General features: G+C 45.3%; 1 protein-coding gene across 1 annotated transcript; it reads right to left on the bottom strand.

The window, feature by feature from the left end:
* Positions 1-8,337: 8,337 nt before the first annotated feature.
* On the bottom strand, positions 8,338-24,537 carry HSD17B10 (hydroxysteroid 17-beta dehydrogenase 10). Its single transcript, XM_077473309.1, has 6 exons — positions 24,382-24,537; positions 22,755-22,919; positions 15,941-16,105; positions 15,195-15,323; positions 11,923-12,031; positions 8,338-8,810 (listed from the first exon to the last, which is right to left on the bottom strand). Exons 1-6 carry the CDS (start codon positions 24,403-24,405, stop codon positions 8,620-8,622), a joined length of 783 nt encoding a protein of 260 aa, XP_077329435.1. The 5' UTR covers positions 24,406-24,537; the 3' UTR covers positions 8,338-8,619.
* Between the last annotated feature and the right edge of the window lie 411 nt (positions 24,538-24,948).

Below are 24,948 nucleotides of genomic sequence, written 5' to 3'. Positions count from 1 at the left end.
TTCCCACAAAGTTGAGATCATGAAATTGTCCAAAATGTCTTGGTATGTTGACGCCTTAGGAGTTCCCTTCTTTGGAACCAAGGGGCCAAGCCCAACCCCTGAAAAACAACCCCACACCTTAACCCCCCCACCAAATGGTTTGGACCAGTGCACAAAGCAAGGTCCATAAAGACATGGATGAGCGTGTTTGGGGTGGAGGAACTTGACTAGCATGCACAGAGTCCTGGCCACAACCCAACAGAACACCTTTTGGGATGAATTAGAGTGGGGACTACGAGACAGGCCTTCTTGTCCAACATCAGTGCCTGGCCTCACAAATGTTCTTCTGGAAGAATGGTCAACCATTCCCATAGACACCCTCCTAAACCTTGTGGACGGTCTTCCCAGAAGAGTTGAAGCTGTTATAGCTGAAAAGGGCAGGCCAACTCAATATTGAACTCTACAGACTAAGACTGGGATGCCATTAAAGTTCATGTAAAGGCATGTGTCCCAATACTTTTGACAATATAGTGTAATGGTTCTTTTAACCTTGGGAGATCTCTTGATGGGCAATCCTGGGACGAGTGGCTGGGCTTAGCGGAGGGTGGGGGGTTTTAAGGGGTTGGAGTCCACTGTTGTGGAAATATGCACCATGGCTGCCTAGGCAGCGGTGGTGCAGAATGACCTTGGGCCTTCAATCATGAATGAATTACTTTGTATATATTTAAATTGTCAGGAAGTCGAAGACCTGAGCTGGCCTGGTAACAAGTAGTTAATGGAAGTGAAAGGCCAGCATTGCCGGGCTGGATCCGGCAAGTTCCCATGTATTATGACACTGTACAGGGCATTCTACCAGCATTGAACCCCTTCCCACCTCCTCCCGAAGCCCCTTCACGCCTTCCCACCTGGGCTCCTTTTAAATAGGAAAGTCATAAAGAGGTTAACTGGATAGAGGCAGATTACTGTGATTGGCTGTCACATGATCTGAAGCCCAAGCCACCCAGCTCCTGCTCATAAATAGAGACCGGAAGCTTTGTGTATTTTTTTCCGTTTCTGTACAGGAATCCAGTGTGAGACTTTCTGTAATAAAGACCGCTGAATGCTGCCCTCTCTCCCTGTGCAGGGGGACTGGTCTGGTCTCCGCCCCCTCCTGTAGTGGGTGGTGCTTGCTGGGCCCCTTCCACAGCTCTTCTCTTCCTCCTTGTGTAGGGTGACTGGTCTGGTCTCTGCCCCCTCCTGTAGTTTTATGTAGTGGGTGGTGCATGCTTGGCCCCTCCCACAGATTTGCTCTCCATCCTAGTGCAAGGTGATTGGTCTTGCCTCTGCCCCCTCCTCTAGTTTTCTATAGTGGGTGGTGCTTGTTGGGCCCCTCCCACAGCTTCTGCTCTCTCTCTCTCTCCTTGTGCAGGGTGACTGGTATGGTCTCTGCCCCCTCCTGTCGTTTTCTATAGTGGGTGGTGCTTGTTGGGCTCCTCCCACAGCTTCTGCTCTCTCCTTGTGCAGGGTGACTGATCTGGTCTCTGCCCCTCAGTTGCCTAACGTGGGTGGTGCTTGCTGGGCCCCTCCCACAGATTCTGCTCTCTCCTTGTGCAGGGTGACTGGTCTGGTCTCTGCCCCCTCCTGTAGTTTCTGCAGCGGGTGGTGTTTGCTGGGCTCCAGATCTGCACGCTCCTGCTACAGGGTGACTGGTCTTGTCTCCGCACCCTCCTTTAATTTCTGCAGTGGGTGGTGCTTGCTGGGCTTATCCCACAACTCTTCCCTCTCTCCTTGTGCAGGGTGACTGGTCTGGTCTCCACCCCCTCCTGTATATTTCTATAATGGGTAGTGCTTGCTAGGTTCCTTCCACAGCTCTGCTCAGGCTATATACAGCACAGTGATGATGTCACTGCTACTTTCACAAAGCAATATCTTGGTTTGCAAAGGCATTTGGAGTTTTGGTGTCTGGAGTTCCCATTTAACAGATATACATGCCATGTGTTCAGTTTCTCCTGAATGTGGCGTTCTTCTTTTAGCTGGCAAGCAGATCTGTAAGCCAGCAGAGAGTTCCCTTAAGGGATTTTCCTGTGTGAGGGAGCTGTACTCTACATTCCAGGAATAACTGCAGTACAGACAGAAATATTCTGCAGGCAGACAAGTTTTCACATGTGACTGATCAAGGTGCAGCACAGCTCTTATCTCTGATATTACGGAGTATAAATCCATTCACAAATACCCCCCAGCCCTGTGTGTGAGCTCCTGCAGGCCTGTTCTTCTCCAAGGACATACTCCATGCAGATCAGAGGCTGGCAGAACGCCAAGAGTGCCGGAAATACTCATGTACATGGGAACAGCCCCAGTCTAAACAGATAGATAAAGTGGGACTCCAAGCTTTTCATGGTGAGATAAATGTTCCTTACATTAGTGATCAGTGGGAAGAATGTCCCTCACATTGGTGATCAGTGAGAAGACTGTTCCTCACATTGGTGATCAGTGAGAAGAATGTCCCTCACATTGGTGATCGGTGAGAAGAATGTCCCTCACATTGGTGATCGGTGAGAAGAATGTCCCTCACATTGGTGATCGGTGAGAAGAATGTTCCTCACATTGGTGATCGGTGAGAAGAATGTCCCTCACATTGGTGATCGGTGAGAAGAATGTCCCTCACATTGGTGATCAGTGAGAAGAATGTCCCTCACATTGGTGATCATTGGGAAGAATGTCCCTCACATTGGTGATCATTGGGAAGAATGTCCCTCACATTGGTGATCATTGGGAAGAATGTCCCTCACATTGGTGATCAGTGGGAAGAATGTCCCTCACATTGGTGATCATTGGGAAGAATGTCCCTCACATTGGTGATCAGTGGGAAGAATGTCCCTTACATTGGTGATCAGTGGGAAGAATGTTCCTCACATTGGTGATCAGTGGGAAGAATGTTCCTCACATTGGTGATCAGTGAGAAGAATGTCCCTTACATTGGTGATCAGTGAGAAGAATGTCCCTTACATTGGTGATCAGTGAGAAGAATGTCCCTCACATTGGTGATCAGTGAGAAGAATGTCCCTCACATTGGTGATCAGTGGGAAGAATGTTCCTCACATTGGTGATCAGTGGGAAGAATGTTCCTCACATTGGTGATCAGTGGGAAGAATGTCCCTTACATTGGTGATCAGTGAGAAGAATGTTCCTTACATTGGTGATCAGTGAGAAGAATGTCCCTTACATTGGTGATCAGTGAGAAGAATGTTCCTTACATTGGTGATCAGTGGGAAGAATGTCCCTTACATTGGTGATCAGTGGGAAGAATGCTCCTTACAGACAGCTAAAAAGATTGTTAGTGTCAGTGGATACTTACTAGAAGGATGAGGGGATATTTTCCACTGGTCCCACACCAATGACTCTGGCGGGCGACATTGGCCCCATAACTATTCCGGCAACACTTGCCAGAACCAGTGCCCCCTTTATTCCAGTTCTACTGACAACTCATAATTCTGGATATTTGTCTTAGTGTCACCTGAGGAGAAAGTGGGGGGGGGGGGGTGCCTCAAAAATGTTTTAGCAGTCACTAATATAGGAGGGGAGTTCGTCCAATCTGGGCCCTTGTCCTGGAGACTTTTTGTAGCACATCAGTATTCAGGGTGCAAATGGGGCACAGTCAGATGGAAAAGCAATCTGTCACTGATGAAGGAACCCCTACCAATTTCAGGAGGAAGCCCCGAGTTAGAAAGGCTGGCCTAGACACTGTCACATATCCCTGCTGTCATGAGCAAACAGCCAATCTGAACTCTTCTCTGCCCATTTAATGTGACCCTGAACTCTTCTGTACCTACAACCCTATTTAGTATACATTTAGTGCAAGATCTAAGGTACTTCTTCCTCTTACAGTTTCACTAGATTTGGCGTGAGATTTGGTGATGTCACTCCTGTGCTGCTCTCTGTTCTCCTTGCTGGAGGGGAAGCTGTACCTGAGGAGATGCTTCTACTACCCCCCATTCTTTGGATCTGTGCGTTTCCCCCCCCCTCTATCATTACATGTGGCAGGTGGTACTCAATATTTTGATGGGGGGGGGGGGGGGGGGGCGCGCGCAATGGATGACGGTTTGCCAGGCCCACAGAGAATCTGCAGAGCCACCGGGGGGCCATAGTGCTGGTAGAGGCCAGTGTTTACCATGGCTGCTCAGCCCCTGCATGGCCCCCCCTCCTTTAAAGTCCTCGGCAAACCATCTGAAGCTGATGATCTTGGGCGGCACGGCACGTAGTCCCTCCGCTGGTAAAAGTCCGCCGCCAGCCACAAGTCAGTGCCCACGTCTCAGAAGAGGACCAGCACGATCCACAGACAGTCCCTATCTGCAAACCCCCCCCCACGAAAGGTGTACGGGAAGGCAGAGATCAGTGGTGTTTCTTTGGAAGGCCAATGCTGCTCCAGCTTGCCAAGGAGCGGTTGCTTTTCCTCCTAGTGAACAGAAAGTGGGTCTTAGTCCCAAGACTCCCTGGCCAATCGGGTCTCAGGATAAGCTTCCCGATTGGCCAGGAAAAGAGAATCAGGAAGGCAATAGCCAATATTAAATTTGCTAATGTCACACAAGTGGGTAGGCTCAGGTTGCGGTGCACTGCGCCCCCTGAGCCCATCTTTTTTTTAAGCCAATTAGAAGCAGAACTCTGCCCCTCTAGCAAGATAGCCGCCTCCGCACAGAGACCTGATGCAGAACAAGGCATTGTAGGTAAGTAATAGTGAAAGGATCAGTTGCAGGGAGACCATGAGCAATACAAGAGGCTAAGGCCTCGTACAGACGATTGGATTTTCTGCAGACAAAACATCAGACTTTTGTCCAAAGGGCGTGTGCCATGAACTTGTCTTGCATACAAACGGTACACAATTGTCTGCCAACAAACATGAACGTAGTGACGAGCTGATGAAGAGAAATTTCAATTTCAGCTAATTTTGTGTTAGTAGAAGTTTGGCGAGTGTTGAGTCGCGCTTTTCATTTCGCAATTTTCAGTTCGTCTCTGAACGGCCGTTCCTCAACCACCCATGTTGTGGAATCGGAGGAGAGAACGTGTTATTTATTATTGGCCTTGGAATTATTGCCAAGTCCAGTCCGGGAACAGGAAAAGGAGGATTTCTTGGACCAAAAATTGGTTGCTTTATTAATTAATGGTGACCAATCATATCATGTGCCTTTGCTGCGGTGCTCCAGGAGAATAATTCAGATGATTTTCTGAATTATCTCTGGATGACGGACCCCTGCTTTCACCAACTCTTGCCATTGGTGACCCCCTATATTAAGAAGCAGGACACATGTATGAGGCTTTTATTTCAGTTTTTGGTTGAATAATGATTTGATTTGTTATATTTTTGGATGCATAGAATGGACTTTTTGGTTAAGTTCTATTGGCAGATAGCATTTCAAATTTTATTTGTTTTCTTTTTTTTTTAATGCACAATAAAATTGTGGAGAATAATACTTGGCTATGCGTTTTACTTCAAAATGACAGTTTGGGAGTTGGCAGTTACATTTAAAAATAAATAAATAAATAAATACAATGTAAAATTAACAAAGGACACCAACATAGTTGTATCTTTGATCTTAAAAACTACAGGATAATGGTGTTGTGGTAACTTGCCCAAAAAAAACAAAAAATAATATTCTTGACGTTAATGGAAAAAAGCCTTTGAAAATATGTTTGGCAGAACTCCATCAGTATCACCAGCAAAGCAGCTTCGTTATTGTCCCATTAAAGAAGAGAATTGCGTGCTGCATTTCCAGATTTCATAATTTGCCGCATCACAAATGTCAATTCTCTATTACGAATGCGAGTTTACAAGACCGACCGCTTCCGAGCATGCGTGTTTGTACTTTGGACTTTTGTCCGACGGACTTGTGTACACACGCTCAGAAAATCCGACAACACACATTTGTCCGCAGAAAATTTATAAACCTGCCAGCCAACATTTGTCCACGCAAAGTTGGCTAACAATTTTCCGCCAAACAGCCTGTCATTACACAATTCCCGTTGGAAAATCTGATCATGTGTACGAGGCTTTAGTCCCACTGCTGGAGAGGAAGCCGTACCCAAGGACATGCCGTGCAAGGATCTGCCTGCTTCTACTTCATCTATTCTGTATACCTGTGCTTCCGCCACCTCTCCTGCTGTATCTCAAATGTCCTCCCATCGTTCATCAGATCTCCACACTTTAGAGGAGCGACTCTCACACAAGAAAGCAAAGCCCTGCCTCAACCAAAAAGGAGTGCAGCTTCCATAATACAGGTCCTCTTTAACCTAGGGAAGAAATATAGGTGGTCCTGCAAAGCCCTGCTCCTCTACCAAGATGGCCGCTTCCACACAGACACCGTGTAGAACAAGGAAGTCAACAATGAGGAAAAGAGAAGCTGCAGGCCTCTTTGTTCTTTGGTTAGGAAAGGCATCTTCCAGAGTTCAAATCTTCAACAGAGATTAGGTAGAGATTACTCAAAATATTGAGAACATTTGCTACTGCTGACAGGTCCCTCTGATTCAGGCGAGGTGTGAATCCTAACGATACATCAACTTGAACCAATAATCGAGTCCAGTGATAGCAACTAAGGTATAGTGTTTTAAATCATAGATGATAGCGACATCTTGTGGCCATCTACACAACTGTAATTCCCTATCAGCTACCTATTTCTGTAGGCAAAACAATTACAATTTACATATTGTACAGAATACAGAGGCTTGCTTATTAAAGAGCCAAAGCTATTCTCTTCCCCCCCCCCCTTTTTTTCAATTATGGATCTAGAGGAATGGATCACAAGCCCTTAACCCCGCCCCAGACCGTGCACTGGGGGGGTGGATAACAAGCACCAAACCCTGCACCAAGACTGTACAAATAGGGGAGAAACACAAGCCCCAAACCTGGACTATACACTAGGGATGGATCACAAGCCCCAAACTCCGCCCCCAGACTGTACACTAGGGATGGATCACAAGCCCAAAACCCCGCCCCCAGACTGTACACTAGGGGTGGATCACAAGCCCCGAACCCTTGCCCCCAGCCTGTACACTAGGGGTGGATCACAAGCCCCGAACCCCGCCCACAGCCTGCACACTAGGGGTGGTTCACAAGCCCCGAACCCCACCCCCAGACTGTACACTATGGGTGGATCACAAGCCCCGAACCCCGCCCCCAGACTGTACACTATGGGTGGATCACAAGCCCGAACCCGCCCACAGACTGTACACTAGGGATGGATTACAAGTCCCGAAAACCCCACCCCCAGACTCTACAATAGGGGTGAATCACAAGCCCCAAACCCTGCAACCCCAGGCTGTGCACTAGGGGTGGAAAATAAGCCCTAAACCCCGCCCACAGATTTTACACTAGGGGTGGATCAGAAGTCCTGAACCCCAGACTATAAAACTAGGGGAGGATCACAAGCCCTAATCTCCATCCACAGACTGAGCCCCTCCCACAGACTGCACACTAGGGGTGGATCACAAGCCCTAATCTCCACCCAGACTGTGCACTAGGGGTGGATCACAAGACCTGAACCCCACCCCCAGACTGTACACTATAGATGGATCACAAGCCCTGAACTCCGCCCAGACTGTGCACTAGTGGTGGATCATAAGACCTGAACCTCGCCCACAGACTATACACTAGAGAGGGATCACAAGCCCTGAACTCCGCCCACAGACTGTACACTGTGCATGTTGTAGCCCAGGTAGTAAAAAGTCACCTACTGTAATAATTTATCATTATAAAGCTGAACTCCAGGTGGGTATAAAAGATGATCCTGAATTTGATATCAGCCTCTGACAGTCCCTATGCCTTCAGACTGGGAGAGGAAGAAACAGCACAATGAGACAATCAGTGATGCTGCAGTGCTTCTGTGCAGATAGTAGGAGAGAGAGCAGAGTGACAGGTTTAAGCTCGTCATTGTGCCGCTTCTCCTTTCGCTGTCCAGTCACAGGCAAGGGGCTGGTCTAGGACAACCTTCTCTTCCAGGAAGTGTGTTGATTGATGTCAGACATGGCTGGGACATCTAGCGGCAGACAGTATGTACTGCGGGAGAAATTTCTGCATTGAAGCTGAAAACTGCGACTAAAGCTTATTTTTTAATCCTTTAATTAAAAAATAAATAAAAATAAAAATAAAAAAAAGGGATTCATTTTTATATTGTTACTTTTTGGCTGGAGTTCTGCTTTAACTGCAGCAGAGAGGAATCTGTGCTGTGTGGCAGAGATGTATAAATCTCAGGACTGTATGGATGGAAATGCAAATCTTTTGGAAGGTAAAACCGCCCCCCTTTGTATGTGTATTGAGCCAACTGCCTGGAGTTCAGCTTCCAATCATTTCTATCCTCCCAGACACCCGGGAAACAACTTAACCACAAAAACTTTAAATAAACCGATTTATTTTTTTTTAAACTGAAACAAAATTATTTTATAACCTGCAAACCGCATCAAATGGATCCTTGGTAACAACCACGGCGTATGGAACGTCTTCACCACATAAGGTGGCTGTTTAACATTCAACGGATAGATTCTGGATACAAAAATTGGTGGCAGGGGTCACCGCCCGGACCCTCACAGAGGACATCCTATGGCTGCTCCTGGTGTTAACGCCGTCAGGCGTAGGACGGAGGGGGTGCTGCAATCTCTCGCAGAGCCTCATCCACGTTAAGGCTGCATTCGAAGGGCCCCGTCCAGACGGATCACCTCTCCGTTCAGCATGGGGTTCTCCACGATGGACTGGACCAGGTGGGCGTACTCATCAGGATCGCCCAGTCTGCTGGGGAAGGGGACCTGCTTGGCCAGGAACTCCCTCGCCTTCTCTGGGAGGCCCATCAGGAGCGGGGTCGCAAACAAGCCTGAGAAATAAAAATAGAGATGAAGATCATCATAATAGAGATGATATTATATATTTATTTTACACACACACACACACACACACACACACTCACACCTTCCCAAACCTTGAGACCCATCAACATGAGAATATATCCCCCCACCTCCCACAATACTGTTATTTTTAATCCCATACCAATATCAAATATATATTTTTGAAAACATACATTTGTTTATTAAAGCGGAGTTCCAACCAAAAAATCAAAAACAAAAAAACACACACATGAAAACTTCCGCTTTTCCAGTCCCCCCCCCCCCCCCCCTCCGGTGCAACATTTGGCACCTCTCAGGGTGGAGGGAGGAGCAAATATCTGTCTGTCTAATACAGGTATTTTGCTCCCACTTCCAGACATAGATACCCGAGCCACCCGTGAGTATCTACGCCACCCCACAGCAGGGACCAGTGGGGATAGCGCAGCGCAAGTCCCAAGGCTTCACTTTGGGCAGCACAGTGGTGTAGTGGGTAGCACTCTTGCCTAGCAGTAATAAGGGTCGCTGGTTCAAATCCCAACCACGACACTACCTGCCCGGAGTTTGTTCTCCCTGTGCGGGTTTCCTCCGGGTACTCCAGTTTCCTCCCACACGCCAAAGACATGCAGGTGGGTTAATTGGCTTCTGTCCAAAATTGGTGCTAGTATATGAATGGGGACCTTGGATTGTGGGCTCCTTGAGGGTAGGGACCTAAGTGAGTGTGTAATGTACAGGGATGGGGACAATTGTAGACACTCACTCAGGTTGAACTGGATTGACTGGTGTGTTTATTCAACCTCTAACTATAGACTAACTAACTATGTAACTTCCTGATTCCCTTACCGAAGATGGTGGCGACAGCACCCGACAGCCAAGTAATATAGTAGTAAAAAAAATTAGAGCTAAAGAAAGGTTTGTATATAATCGTTTAGGTATATATCTATAACAGTAGTAAAAGAAATGCTTAACCCGAGTTATGAGAACAACCCAGGACTCACATGGTGGACATTTTTCAGAGTATTGGAAATCTTATCTCATTGAATACACCTGTTTAGCTCTGATATTGCTTTTATCTCTTTTGGGAAGTTAAAGCATATATTTTTATTATAATAGGTTTATTTTTTTATTATATTAATACATATTATTTTTATTCAGGATTTATATAGCGCCAGCAGTTTGCGCAGTGCTTTACAATATGAGGGCAGACAGTACACTTACAATACAAATCAATACAGGAGGGATCAGAGGGCCCTGCTCGTTAGAGCTTACAATCTAGAAGGGAGGGTCAAGTTGAAACAAAAGGTAATAACTATGGGGGGATGAGCTGATGGAGAAAATGAAAATACAGTTAGGTGTGGGTGGGGTAGGCTTCTCTGAAGAGATCGTCTAAAAGCTAATAAAGTAGGATAGGCGGACAGATTGGGGTAGGGCATTCCATAGGATTGGAGAGGCTTTGGAAAAGTCCTGGAGGAGAGTATGGGAGGAGGTGATGAGGGAGCTAGAGAGCAAGAGGCCTTGAGAGGAATGAAGAGAACGAGTAGGTTGGTATTTAGAGACTAGGCTAGTGATGTAGCTGGGGGCAGAGTTGTGGATGGCTTTGTATGTAATGGTTAGTATTTTAATTTAATTCTTTGGCTGAGTGGAAGCCAGTGGAGGGATTGACAGAGAGGATTAGCAGACACAGAGCGATTGGTAAGGTGGATGAGTCTGGCAGCGGCATTCATGATGGATTGAAGAGGTGATAGACTATGTAAAGGTAAGCCAATGAGAAGGAAGTTGCAATAGTCGAGGCGGGAGATGACCAGCGAGTGAATTAAGAGCTTTGTTGTGTCATTGGTTAGAAAGGGGCGTATTTTGGAGATGTTGCGGAGGTTGAGGCGGCAGGATTTGGACAGTGATTGGATATGTTGCTTGAAGGAGAGTTCAGAGTCCAGGACTACACCTAGAACCTTGGCGTGAGGGGATGGGCTTATGGTTGTGCCATCGATTTTGACAGTGAGATCAGGGGAAGGGGCATATGGGGGAGGAAAAATTATAAGTTCGGTTTTGGATAGATTGATTTTGAGGAAGTGATGTGACATCCAGACTGATATATCTGATAGTAAATTAGTAATACGTGAGGAGACAGACGGAGTGAGCTGAGGGGTAGAGAAATAGATTTGGGTGTCATCAGCATAGAGGTGGTATTGGAAGCCATGGGAGGCTATCAGTTGACCCAGGGAGGAGGTATAGATTGAAAATAGGAGTGGTCCAAGAACAGAACCTTGGGGGACCCCAACAGAGAAAGGAAGAGGAGGGGAGGAAGTAGAGTTGTAAGAAACGCTAAAGGTGCGGTTGGATAAGTAGTTAGAGAACCATCGTAGAGTATAGTCACGGAGACCAAAGGTGTGGAGTTTTTTGAGGAGGAGGGGGTGGTCAACCGTATCAAAGGCAGCAGAGAGGTCCAGGAGGAGGAGTACAAAATAATGTCGATTGGTTTTGGCCGTTAGTAGATCGTTTGTTAGTTTTAGGAGAGCAGTTTCTGTGGAGTGTTGAGGACGAAATCCAGACTGAAGGGGATCAAGAAGGCTATTATCAGCGAGGTGGACACTCAGTCGATTGTAGACCAGACGTTCGAGTAGTTTGGATAAGAAGGGGAGCAAGGAAATGGGGCGTAGGTTGTTAGGATTGGATGGGTCCAGTGAGGGTTTTTTTAAGTATGGGTTTGACAAGTGCATGTTTTAGAGAGTTGGGGGAAGATGCCAGAAGAGAGGGAGAGATTGAAGATGTGAGTTAGAGAGTGTAGCATAGAGCCAGAGGGTGAACGTAGCATTTGTGAGGGAGCAGGATCCAGAGGGCAGGTGGTAAGGTGGACATTACCAAGTAGTTTAGCAACTTCGACTATATTAGACATAAAGAGTGGGTAAGAGATAGAATTTTTTTTTTTGCCTGTCCGATTTGAGGAGATTCTTCCTTGCTTTCTACCAGGCCCCACCGATTTTAACGCGATGCGGTTCTTCATTACATTCAAGATATACCAGTGCCTGCACAATCCACATTACATTTTTTTTATTTATTTTTTTAATCGAGTGTCCCTGTCACTTTAAGAAATAAATAAGAAAGTACCGGGAGCAATAGTGACAACTCTAATTCCGAGCGGGGCCAGATCTCGAGCGATTGGCAAAGTCATCCCTACAATCCCTCCTTTGGAGGCCGAGTATGCCGCTTGCCCGACCTGAAAAAAAAGAACATTTACACATAAAATTTTAGCTTTGTGTTCTGGTTTGCATACAGCCCACATTGCTTCCCTGTTTTTAAAATAAACATTCAGAACAAAAAAATAAAATAAAAATTTTGATATCTCTCTATAGAGACGATAGAGAAGATAGAGATATATCCGAAACACAATCCCAACAAAGACTAAAAGTAGAGTGACAGCAAAATAATAAGATAAAAATCGAATAGCCCACTCAAAGATAAAATAACAAACAAGAGTTAGGAGATGATAGAGATAGCGATAATAGAGATAGCGATAATAGAGATAGCGATAATAGAGATAGCGATAATAGAGATAGCGATATATCCTAAACACAATCCCAACAAAGACTAAAAGTAAAGCGACAGCAAAATAAGAAGATAAAAATGTAATAGCCCACGCAAAGATAAAATAACAAACAATGCCCACAGATACCACTAGAGGTCCTCAGAATGATGGCCAACATCTCTCAACCCACCTCTCTCTGAGCCCAGGCCATCCTGGCCCTGTCCGCAGCCTATGACTGGGCAGTGCAAGGATATAAAAAGACAATCATGAATTTGCCTTGGTGCCAACTATTTTTTGCAGTCCCTACTCACAGGCTGGGAAGGGGGAAAAGCAGCACAAAAGGAATTAGTTGTGCAAGAGTGTGACCGGGCAGTGAAAAGGAGGAGCAGCACAGTGATTGGCTCCTAGTGAGCCAATTTCTGTTGGTCATCTCTAAACCTGGTCAACTGATTGGCTCCTGGTGCTGCCTCTCCCAGTCTGAGCTCTGCTGTAAAGGGACTGCAGGATGTCGATTCTGGAAATAAATTCAGAAACGGAATCGCATGCAGCGTGTGAGAGTGAGTGTATAGAAGGGAAAAAGCGCAATCTAGTGATCAGTTTTAAAATATTTTTAGAACTCACCGTACATATGTAGGCCACATGCACAATAATCTACATAGGTGCCCTGGCAAATCACGGCCACTGGAGGTGCTCACAAGGCTGGAGGAGATGTAGAGGCAGTCCCAAACCCAAGCTGACATCACTTCCACCCTATACCCACGGGGTCCCGGAACTTCTCCTCCAGCGGCCCCGATTTACTATCATCAGCGGGATTGGGGCACCTATGTAGATTATTTTGTGGCCAGATATGTACTGTGGGTTCTAACATTTTTTTAAACTACCCACTAGATGGTACTTTTCTCTTCTCTCTCTCTCTCTCTCTCTCACACACACACACACACACACACACACACAGGAGCAGTTGGGAAAAAAATAATCGCATGCGATTCAGGCAGGAACCACACCACATTCCTGTTCAAATTGCATGGAATTCTTTCATTTTGTATTGACGCTAATCACACTGCAAAGAATCGGTACTCAGTATTGGCGAGTACTGGACAGAAAGTATCAGCACTTGTACTTTTAGATAAAAAAAAAAAAAAAAAGGCATCGGTGCAACCCCAATTATGAGCACAGGACCATTATGTACAGTGCCTTGCGAAAGTATTCGGCCCCCTTGAACTTTTCAACCTTTTGCCACATTTCAGGCTTCAAACATAAAGATATAAAATTTTTATTTTTTGTGAAGAATCACCAACAAGTGGGACACAATTGTGAAGTGGAACGAAATCTATTGGATTTTTGAAACTTTTTTAACTAATAAAAAAAATGAAGTGGGGCGTGCAAAATTATTCGGTCCCCTTGTGTTAATACTTTGTAGAGCCACCTTTTGCTGCGATTACAGCTGCAAGTCGCTTGGGGTATGTCTCTATCAGTTTTGCACATCGTGAGACTGAAATTCTTGCCCATTCTTCCTTGCAAAACAGCTCGAGCTCAGTGAGGTTGGATGGAGAGCGTTTGTGAACAGCAGTTTTCAGCTCTTTCCACAGATTCTCGATTGGATTCAGGTCTGGACTTTGACTTGGCCATTCTAACCCCTGGATACGTTTATTTGTGAACCATTCCTTTGTAGATTTTGCTGTATGTTTGGTATCATTGTCTTGTTGGAAGATAAATCTCCGTCCCAGTTTCAGGTCTTTTGCAGACTCCAACAGGTTTTCATCCAGAATGGTCCTGTATTTGGCTGCATCCATCTTCCCCTCAATTTTAACCATCTTCCCTATCCCTGCTGAAGAAAAGCAGGCCCAAACCATGATGCTGCCACCACCATGTTTGACAGTGGGGATGGTGTGTTGAGGGTGATGAGCTGTGTTGCTTTTACGCCAAACACATCATTTTGCATTGTGGGCAAAAAGTTAGATTTTGGTTTCATCTGACCAGAGCACCTTCTTCCACATGTTTGGTGTGTCTCCCAGGTGGCTTGTGGCAAACTTTAGATGAGACTTTTTATGGATATCTTTGAGAAATGGCTTTTATTCTTGCCACTCTTCCATAAAGGTCAGATTTGTGCAGTGTACGACTGATTGTTGTCCTATGGACAGACTCTCCCACCTCAGCTGTAGTTCTCTGCAGTTCATCCAGAGTGATCATGGGCCTCTTGGCTGCATCTCTGGTCAGTCTTCTCCTTGTCTGAGCTGAAAGTTTAGAGGGACGGCCAGGTCTTGGTAGATTTGCAGTGGTCTGATACTCCTTCCATTTCAAAATGATCGCTTGCACAGTGCTCCTTGGGATGTTTAAAGCTTGGGAAATCTTTTTGTATCCAAATCCGGCTTTAAACTTCTCCACAACAGTATTACGGACCTGCCTGGTGTGTTCCTTGGTCTTCATGATGCTCTCTGCGCTTTCAACAGAACCCTGAGACTATCACAGAGCAGGTGCATTTATACATAGACTTGATTACACACAGGTGGATTCTATTTATCACCATCAGTCATTTAGGACAACATTGGATCATTCAGAGATCCTCGCTGAACTTATGGAGCGAGTTTGCTGCACTGAAAGTAAAGGGGCCGAATAATTTTGCACGCACCACTTTTCATTTTTTTATTTGCTAAAAAAGTTTAAATTATCCAATAGATTTCGTTCCACTTCACAATTGTGTCCCACTTGTTGGTGATTCTTCACAAAAAAATAAAATTTTATATCTTTATGTTTGAAGCCTGAAATGTGGCAAAAGGTTGAAAAGTTCCAGGGGGCCCAATACTTTCGCAAGGCACTGTATAATGTTTGCAGTTCCCTCCTTTAAGATCCTGACCTGTCCATCATAAGCGGCGATGCTGGCAGTGTTGACTATGACCCCCCGGTGTCCGTCTTTATCCGGCTCGTTCTTCATCATCTCTCCTGTCGCCAGGCGAATAACATTGAATGTACCCGCGATGTTCACCTAAAATATTATTGAGAAAAAAAACAAATAAAATAAAAACACACACACGTCAGGTAGATGACCCCGAATTGTGCAACTTAATCAAGCATACAAGATCTGCTACCTTCAACCACTTCAGTCTCCCAAACAACTTACAACTTGTTTACAATTTTTTTTTAATTTAGCACCCCCAAAACATACATACACATACACACATACACACACACACACACACACACACACACACACACACACACACACACATACATTTTTTTTTTTTTTTAAAGCACAGACCCTAGAGAATAAATTGGTGAGCGTTTCAATTTTTATGTGACACGCGCAGCACAATTTTGGGGAAAATACACCTTTTTTTTGCGATTTTAGTAAGGGAAAAAAAAAAAGCACCAATTTATAATCCCTATTTTTTTGCAATAAAGAAAAAAAAATTTTTTTTGGTTAACAGTTTAATGTTCCTAGTCTTAGCACAGGTGAAATTTAAGATAAAAAATAAATTAATTAATTAATTAAAAAAAAGGGTATTTAACTGTTTTTTTTTTGTTTGTTTTTAAATCAGCACCATAAAATTCCAGAACATCCTGAATCATTCAAATGTTTTATCTCCCATGCATTGCACTCACATTTATGACTTTCTGGAACTCTTCCAGGTTGTGTGGCTTCAGTTTACTCTTGTTGAAGGTTTTTATAGCGACAGCGATCCCAGCGCAGTTCACCGCGATATTCACCCCGCCGAACTTGGAGCGCGCTAGTTCCAGTGCATTGTTTACATCCGACTCCGAGGTCACCTACAGTCACCAGTACAAAAAAATAAAAAGGGGGAGCATAAATTCACTTAAACAGACCTGCGTATGGAATCACCGGCAAGCGTATTCAATATGGCAGCACAACGGATGATGTGCAAAATGCAGAAACTCAAAGCAACTAAATAGATCCCTCCAGCTCCATAGAGAAAGCTAGGCCTCTCTGCAATGTACCCCCCCCCCCCTACTGGTCAGGGTGCCAGAGCTCTGACCTTCGAGCTGGAAGTGTACGTTTGCACCTCTGGAAAGCTGGAGGCAAAAAAAGTGTCATGGAAGGGTTAACTGATCTTGAATATACAGAGCATCCGGAAAAGTATTCACAGCGCTTCACTTATTCCACATTGTTATGTTACAGCCGTATTCCAAAAATGGATTAAATTATTTTCCTCAGAATTCTATAATCTCCCATAATGATAATGTGAAAGAAATATTTGCTGTTTGAAAAAAATAAAAATAAAATTTATATATTATATATTTAATTTATATATATATATATATATATATATATATATATATATATATATATATATATATATATATATATATATATATATATATATATATATATATATATATATATATATATATATAATCCCCTGTACAGAACCATCACGGGCCCCTCCCCCGTTCAGAACCATCACGGGCCCCTCCCCCGTTCAGAACCATCACGGGCCCCTCCCCCGTTCAGAACCATCACGGGCCCCTCCCCCGTTCAGAACCAAGCCATGAAGTCTAAGGAATTGTCTGCAGACCTCGGAGACAGGATTGTATGGAGGCACAGAAACATTTCCATAGCATTGAAGGTCCCATTGAGCACAGTGGCCTCCATCATCCGTAAACGAAAGAAGTTTGGAGCCACCAGGACTCTTCCTAGAATGGGCCACCCGGCCAAACTGAGCAATTGGGGGAGAAGGACCTTAGTCAGAGAGGTGACCAAGAACCTGATGGTCACTCTGACAGAGCTCCAGCATTTCTCTGTGGAGAGAGACGACCCTTCCAGAAGAACAACCATCTCTGCAGCACTCCACCAATCAGCCCTGTATGGTAGAATCTAGGGCTGAGACGATTAATCGATAATGAAAATCGTTGTCAACGATTTTCATTATCGATTAGGTTGATCCGTGGAGCGGTCCGTGGCCATGGCCTTAAGAAAGGCCGCGGCTTCGGCCTAGCTCCGGAGCTGGCGGCCATCTTGGTACACCCTGCGGCAGCGAGCTGTGCGCTGACGTCACCCCCAGTGCGTTGTTCAGCCTGTGTCAGCCCAAGTGAAGGAATTCTGGAGGAGTCACGCTGGATGCCTTGCCTGCCCTCATTCAAAACTTCTTTTATGCAGGTGCCACTACATTTATTACCTAATCTAACCTAATAACTACTATCTATCTATTAGATAGTAGTTAGTTATTATCTAATCCTATCTAAGCCACATTGTTGATTTAACCACTTGCTTACTGGGCACTTAAACACCCTTCCTGCCCAGACCAATTTTCAGCTTTCGGTGCTCTCACACTTTGAATGACAATTACTCAGTCATGCAACACTGTACCCAAATAAATTTTTTGTCCTTTTTTTCCCACAAATAGAGCTTTCTTTTTGTGGTATTTGGTCACCTCTGGGGTTTTAATTTTTTTGCGCTATAAATGAAAAAAAGACCGAAAATTTTGAAAAAAAACCCGCATATTTCTTGGTTTCTGTGACAAAATTATGCAAATTATTAATTTATAAAACATATAACAATAGCCGCTGGGCACCATTTGATAAAAGAACAAACAATTGTACAGGACCATATGGGTATATTTGACTCCGCCAATGCTCGAGGTATATGCCCCAGTCTATCTCTATTCAATAAAGTGTTGTAGAGATCCTGCAGGAGTGGAGTGAATACAGGTCTGCAGTCCCCTATTGGGGGGGAAGAAGATTTTTTTTTTCCATATAAACTGGGACTTTTATAGTTTGACCCAGACCAACACCTGGATAGGATAAATTTGAAATAAAAAGTAATGATAGTAATTTGAATGGGGTAAGAATAAATATATATATATATATATATATATATATATATATATATATATATATATATATATATATATATATATATATATATATATATAATAAAGGCTGAAAATTAAACATTAAACAATGCAAAAAAAAAGAAAAAAGTAATAAATAAATAGAAAATAAATAAAATAAAAAGTAAAAGGTTTGACCCCATCGGGTGAGCGGCGCAAGGATCTCTACAACACTTTATTGAATAGAGATAGACTGGGGCATATATCTCGAGCATTGGCGGAGTCAAATATACCCATATGGTCCTGTACAATTGTTTGTTCTTTTATCAAATGGTGCCCAGCGGCTATTGTCATATATGTTAACAGTATTGTAAGTATTTTGAAATTGTGTCTGTTTAACTATTTTTTTGTACCCGTGTGTCACCACCTGTTTAGATACTATATAACTGTGCTACCCTGTTCCTTGCCATTTATTAGATTCTACAGAAACATTGTATCCACACACCCCTGAAGAAGGACATGCTTTTCCAAGCTCCGAAACGCGTAGGGAGTTTCTGTTCAAATGAATGATACGACATAGCATCAATACTGGTTGTATATATGTACTTTCTAATGTATACTGTATATTCAATTACCTTTTGTTGGTTTTATGTAATAAAATAATTTGTATACTATTATAATTTGTACGTGCCTTAAAAGTCCAACCTCAGGGGACCCCCTCTTTGTTGTGATGTTTTAGGATGTGGCACAACAAATTTACGTGACCCTGTCATACCCTGTCTTTTGTTTTCTTTTTGGAAAGTAGACATTCGAAGGTCTTTAGTAAGAGGCATGGTGAGCTTTTTGAGGTTGTCATTTTTTTCCCACAATTCTTTGCAAAATTAAGATTCTTCATTTTTTTTATTTTTTTCCACAAAATTGTCATTGTAATAGGTTATTTCTCTCACGTGGCATGTGTATACCACAAATGACACCCACAAAAAAAAATTCTGCTACTCCTCCTGAGTATTACAATACCACATGTGTGGGACTTTTTCACAGCCTGGCCACACAGAGAGGCTCAACATGCAGGGAGCGCCATCAGGTGTTCTAGGAGCATAAATTACAGATCTAACTTGTTGACTACCTATTACACTTTTGAAGGCCCTGGAGCACAAGGACAATGACACGTGACACTGATGACAGATGGCACGGATACGTGGCAATGATGACACGTGGCACTAATACGTGGCACTGATGACAGATGGCACTAATACGTGGCACTGATGACAGATGGCACTAATACGTGGCACTGATGACAGATGGCACTAATACGTGGCACCGATGAGGCGTGACACTGATGACAGATGGCACTGATGACACGTGACACTGACAACAGATGGCATGTGACACTGACAGGTGGTACTGAGGACAGATGGCACTAACAGGTGGCACTTTTTTTTTTTTTTTTTTATTTCCCCACTTACGGCGCTGCAGCCGTTCATCTCTCCCCTCACACGCTGTGTGAGGAGGGAGAGCGGCGCTGAGAGATGATCTCATATGTTTACATATGAGATCATCTCACATTGGACGCACCGATCGCGCTGTAAACGGCCGCTGTGATTGGCCGTTTACAGCGATATGTGACTGGCTGTGTCCGAGGGACACGGCCAGCACAGAACTTCCCCGCGGCAGCGCGCATTGCAGAAGTAAACACCAGGACGTCCAGGGACGGCCTCCCGGACAAAAGCGCCTGCTCTATAGCCGTCATTCGGCTATAGGGCGGGCGGGAAGAGGTTAAAGAAAAAAAAAGGTACAACACTCTCTCTCCCCCCCCCCCCCCCCCAATAAAATGCAGCTTATTACAAGCATAAAAACATAGAATATCACTGATGATTTGCGCCAATAGGCATCCCGGGACTCATCACCGCGGTCTGTTTGGAGGAATTGTGATCAGTGGTGAGCTTGGCGCAAATAATCAGTGATATGCTGACTATGTTTTTATGCTTGTAATAAGCTGCATTTTATTTAAATAAACAATGTAGCTGTGGGGGTGGGGATAGTGTTATTTTTTTGCTGATCCGAAAATTGATCCAATCCGTGATTCTGATCCGAGGAACGATCCGATCCGTGAGTTTTTTGATCTGTTGCACCCCTAGTCTGCACCTTCCCCCCTGCTGGTCCATTATAATCCTGTGTATCCTCCTGTGTCCTACGCATGCACCACGTCCATGAGCACGCAGCTACGCCTGCTTGCATTCTCCACCCAGCTGATGTCCCGCCAGCAATGTGCCTGTGCTGCTTTCGGCTCCTCCTCCCCCCCTCTACCCAGCAGCCTTCCGATAGACCCGCCGCAGAGCGCAAGCGCGGCAAGCCCTCGCTGGGCCGCTTTCCAGCGCTGCCGTGATTGGAGGTTGTGCTCTGCACATGCGTGCATCCATCTCCCGGCTTCGGGGTGCCCTTCGCTCCATTCGGAGGAGTCGGCCGAGTCACGTGTGACGGGTCCGGACTGAGACTCCGCCCCACACCACCCCAGCCCACCAAGGAGGAGCCGCTGTCACCATGAAGGGGTGAGAAAACCAGAGACACTGGAGGGGGGGAGGGGAGCACAGAGGAGGTGAGGCAGTGACACCTGCGTGCGTGCGTGCGTGCGTGTGTGTATTTCTCCCCTTTTTCAGTTTTTTTTTACCTTTACAGATATATTATACATAAACAATATTTATTAAAATTCTCTTTTTTTTTATACATTGTCCTCAATGTATACTTTCTATGGAATAGAGGGGGGAAGCAGGGAATCTAACATTTACCATACTTTCTTTGCGGGTAATAGTACCCCATCTTTGGTGTTTTATTCTGCAGTTTGAGTGTAACACTCAGTTTTTTCATTATTACTTTTAAATAAATAGAAAAATGGCATATTATGTTTTTATTTATTTTTTATTTTATCCGATTAATCGATTATGAAAATAATCGTTAGTTGCAGCCCTAGTAGAATCTTAAACCAAGACCGAGGGTCAAAAGGACATCCCTCAAAAAGTAGTTGTAAATAAGGACCAACTGTGTTATTAATGAAAAAGTTAAATAAACTTTATTAGTTAATTTACAAAATTACAAAGTACATTGAGGGAAATAAGTATTTGATCGGCTGCTGATTTTGTACATTTGCCTCACTGACAAAGAAATGATCAGTCTATCATTTTATTGGTCGGTTTATTATAACAGTGAGAGACATAACAACAACAAAAATATCCAGAAAAACGCTTTTATAAAAAGTTATAAATTGATTTGCATTTTAAATGAGTGAAATAAGTATTTGATCCCCTATCAATCAGCAAGATTTCTGGCTCCCCGATGTCTTTTATACAGGTAACAAGCTGAGATTAGGAGCACTCTCTTAAAGGGAGTGCTCCTAATCTCAGCTTGTTAACTGTATAAAAAAAAAAATAAAAAAAAAAAAACACCTGTTCACAGAAGCAACCAATCAGATTCCAATCTCTCCACCATGGCCAAGACCAAAGAGCTGTCCAAGGATGTCGGGGACAAGATTGTAGACCTACACAAGGCTGGGATGGGCTACAGGACCATCGCTAAGCAGCTTGGTGAGAGGGTGACAACAGTTGGTCACTCCCTCCTCCCCCACATCACATAGAGCAGAGGAGATCTCAGAAGGGAAGAAGGGAGCCGTGGCGCCGGTGCCAGCCTCAGCCTGTTGTCACCCTCTGGCGGGTGTCGGCCACACCCCCCCCAATGCCACTGAATCTGGCAAGCTCAGGGCATGAGCAGTGGGCTGGAGCGCACCGCACACACCAGCGGTGGGTACTGCAAACCAGCCCCTTAGGCTTCATTTACATCTAGGTGGTTGGAATCGCTGCGATTCAAACCACGAGACAAGGTTACAATGCCATTATTTATTAATGACACCCCCCACCCCAATCTTGGCGCGATATTGCTGGTGAGCAATAAATCGCAGCAAAATCGCGCAAAATAGCAGGACATGCATCGCATTGGGGCGACAGGCATTCCGCAATTTTGTATGCGTGGCACAAAAAAAAAAAAAAATAAAAAAAAAACTTGGAGGTGCAATTAACAAATAACGGCATCGCAATCGTGGTGATTCCAAACACCTAGGTGTGAACAGAGCCTAAGGATTTGGAACGCAGCAATGTTAATTGCCGCAATTCTGCCTGCGATTCACAATAGCGGCAGATCGCAGGGTGCCTGTGCATTCCCTGTCAATTTAAATTGCATGCCAAAAGCGGTGCGGTTATCACTGGATTCGTAGGGTGACAATCGTGGTAAAAATCACACATACTGAATTGCGGGATGCCTGTATACCAAATGAAGCTCTTGTACTTTTTTTGGGCGACAGGCATCCCGCGAATCTGATCACACAATTTTAACCGTGCAAGGCGCCCGCCGAAACACAGTAAAATCGTGCCGGGATTGGGGTGGCATTGGAAGTTACAGGTGTCCCGCGATTTGCCACCATTTCGAAATGGCAGGCGGAATCGCGGCAATTCAGGACGCAGTGAACGGAGCCTTAATGTTTATACGGTTGGCGGACAGACTGGTCATTTCTATAACATTATATGTGGCCGCAGGTTCTTATATCGGCCTCTAGGAGGCAGCGTGGTCGACTCTATACCTACATCAGTGGGAGCGAAGGCACAGTTCTCTCCGATAGACTTGGCCACGTTGCTGCCATCCGAAGTCGGCAAATCCAAGATGACGGCTCTGGCTCCCTGGCGCACCAACCGCTCCACGGTGGCCCGGCCGAGGCCCGAGGCTCCTCCGGTGACAATGCCCACCAGGCCCTGCAATGAGAAAAACCAAACGGAGAAAAATCGGGGGGGTTATTCGCTACAATCCAATCCTCCTCCCGCCCCCGCTATTACGCCGTGTATGGGCCAAACCACTATCAGCTGGAGGGGGGGGGGGGGGAGAAATAATATATATATACCATGCAATGAGAACGGGGCATGTTTTATGACTCCTCCCAGCCGTCCAATCGCCATCTGTCCCCATTATTAGTGTGCAGACCACTGCTGTCTCCTCCCCAATGGGGACATTAGTTCTGGAATTCCATCTTACTTTCTGTTTTGACTGTGGGACAGGATGTGAGGGGAAATCTCCCCAATGGGGGGACACTAGATCTAGGATTCCTTCAATTTGGAGAGATTTCCTCTTACTTCCTGTTGGGAGGGGATGTGAAGGGAAATCTCCCCAACGGGTACACGAGTTCTGGGATTCCATCTTACTTCCTGTTTTGGCAGTGGGACAGGAAGCAAGGTGAAATCTCCCCAATCGGATGTTAAAGAATTCCCTCACTTTGGAGAGATTTCCTCTCACTTCCTCTTGTGAGCTTAGCGGTAGCGGAAACGGGGAGAAATCTCCCTAATGGGGACATTCATTTCAGGGTTTCCCTCACTTGAGGGATTTTTGCTCACTTCCCGTTTTGACTGTGGGACAGAATGTGAGGGGGAAATCTCCCCAATGGGGGACACTAGATCTGGGATTCGCTCTCACGTCCTGTTTTGGCTACTGGACAGGAAGCGAGGGGAAATCTCCCCAATGGGTACACTAGTTCTGGGATTCCCTTCCTTTAGTGAGGATTCCCTCTCACTTCCTATTGTGGCTATGGGACAGGAAGTGAGGGGGAAAATCTCCTGAACGTAGGTATTAGCTAAAGAATTCCCTCAATTTGGAGGGATTTTCTCTCGCTTCCTGTTGTGGGCTATGGGACAGGAAGCGAGGGGAAATATCTGCATTGGGGGACACTAGTTCTGGGATTCCCTTCCTTTGTGGGGATTCCCTCTCACTTCCTATGGTGGCTATGGGAAAGGGAAGTGAAATCTCCCCAATATGGAAAACTAGTTCTAGGTTTCCTTCTCACTTCCTCTTGAGACTATGGGACAGGAAGTGAAGGAAGCTCTCCCCAATGAGGACACTCGTGGCTGCCCTTATGTTGGTTGCTAGGGGTAACCAATTAGAATTCCCCTTGCTCAAATAAGGCCAGTAAAGTGGATCACGATTGGCTGCTGTTGGTTAAAGCGAGCACTACCTGAGGTGACCCCCCCAGTAACCAATCAAAACCCACTTTACTGAGAAGGGGGACCAGTAAAGGCGGTCTATGATTGGCTGCTGCCCCCCCCCATTCCGCTGAGGTTACCGGCTGCTTCCAGGAAGGCTTTGAGAATTCCGTGAATGAACCGTTCCTGAGATTCCCGCGGAGTCCCCGCCACCCTGCCCGCCCTCACCCTTCACCTCCCCGCTCACCTTCAGGCTCCTCACATTCGCCATGATTCCCAAAGCGCTGCCAAGAGAGCCGGCCAATCCCGTGACAGAGGGCCCGACCGGCCATTCAATCAGAAGGGGGAACGTCAGTAGACTCTTCAGCCAATCGGGAAATAGCCGGGTTTCCCGTCCACCAATCACAGGCTAGCGGCGGAGCTGTAAAGGGATTTCATTGGTCTGCCGACTTTTAACATGTCTTAAAGGCGGCTTTGTAAAAATAAAAATACAGTGCCCATGCGCGGAACTCACCAGCCGCAGTGCGCATGCGCGGAGCTCTCCAGTGTGCTGACTACACATCTATATAGGATGTATGGGCCCCTGTCAGGTGGATGAGGGTCTTCTGAACTGTAATAAAGAGTAAGATTATTATATGACCTCACAAGAGAACTGTATTTAAGTATGTCACTATGAAAATGCTAGTTGCCTGGCTGCTATCAGCTGTATCAGGGTACTATGGGGCCCCTGGAGGACATAACCTGACTGTAATAAGGTCTAAGAAGGAAGAAATGAGGCCCCAGGAGTCCTCATACCAATAAAGACTTTCATCAT

Source organism: Lithobates pipiens, unplaced genomic scaffold (assembly GCF_037356315.1).
Source record: "Lithobates pipiens isolate NorthernLeopardFrog02 unplaced genomic scaffold, aLitPip1_a1.2 Scaffold_1, whole genome shotgun sequence".
Lineage (NCBI taxonomy): Eukaryota > Metazoa > Chordata > Amphibia > Anura > Ranidae > Lithobates > Lithobates pipiens.
This window is presented reverse-complemented; position numbering and strand designations above follow the sequence as displayed.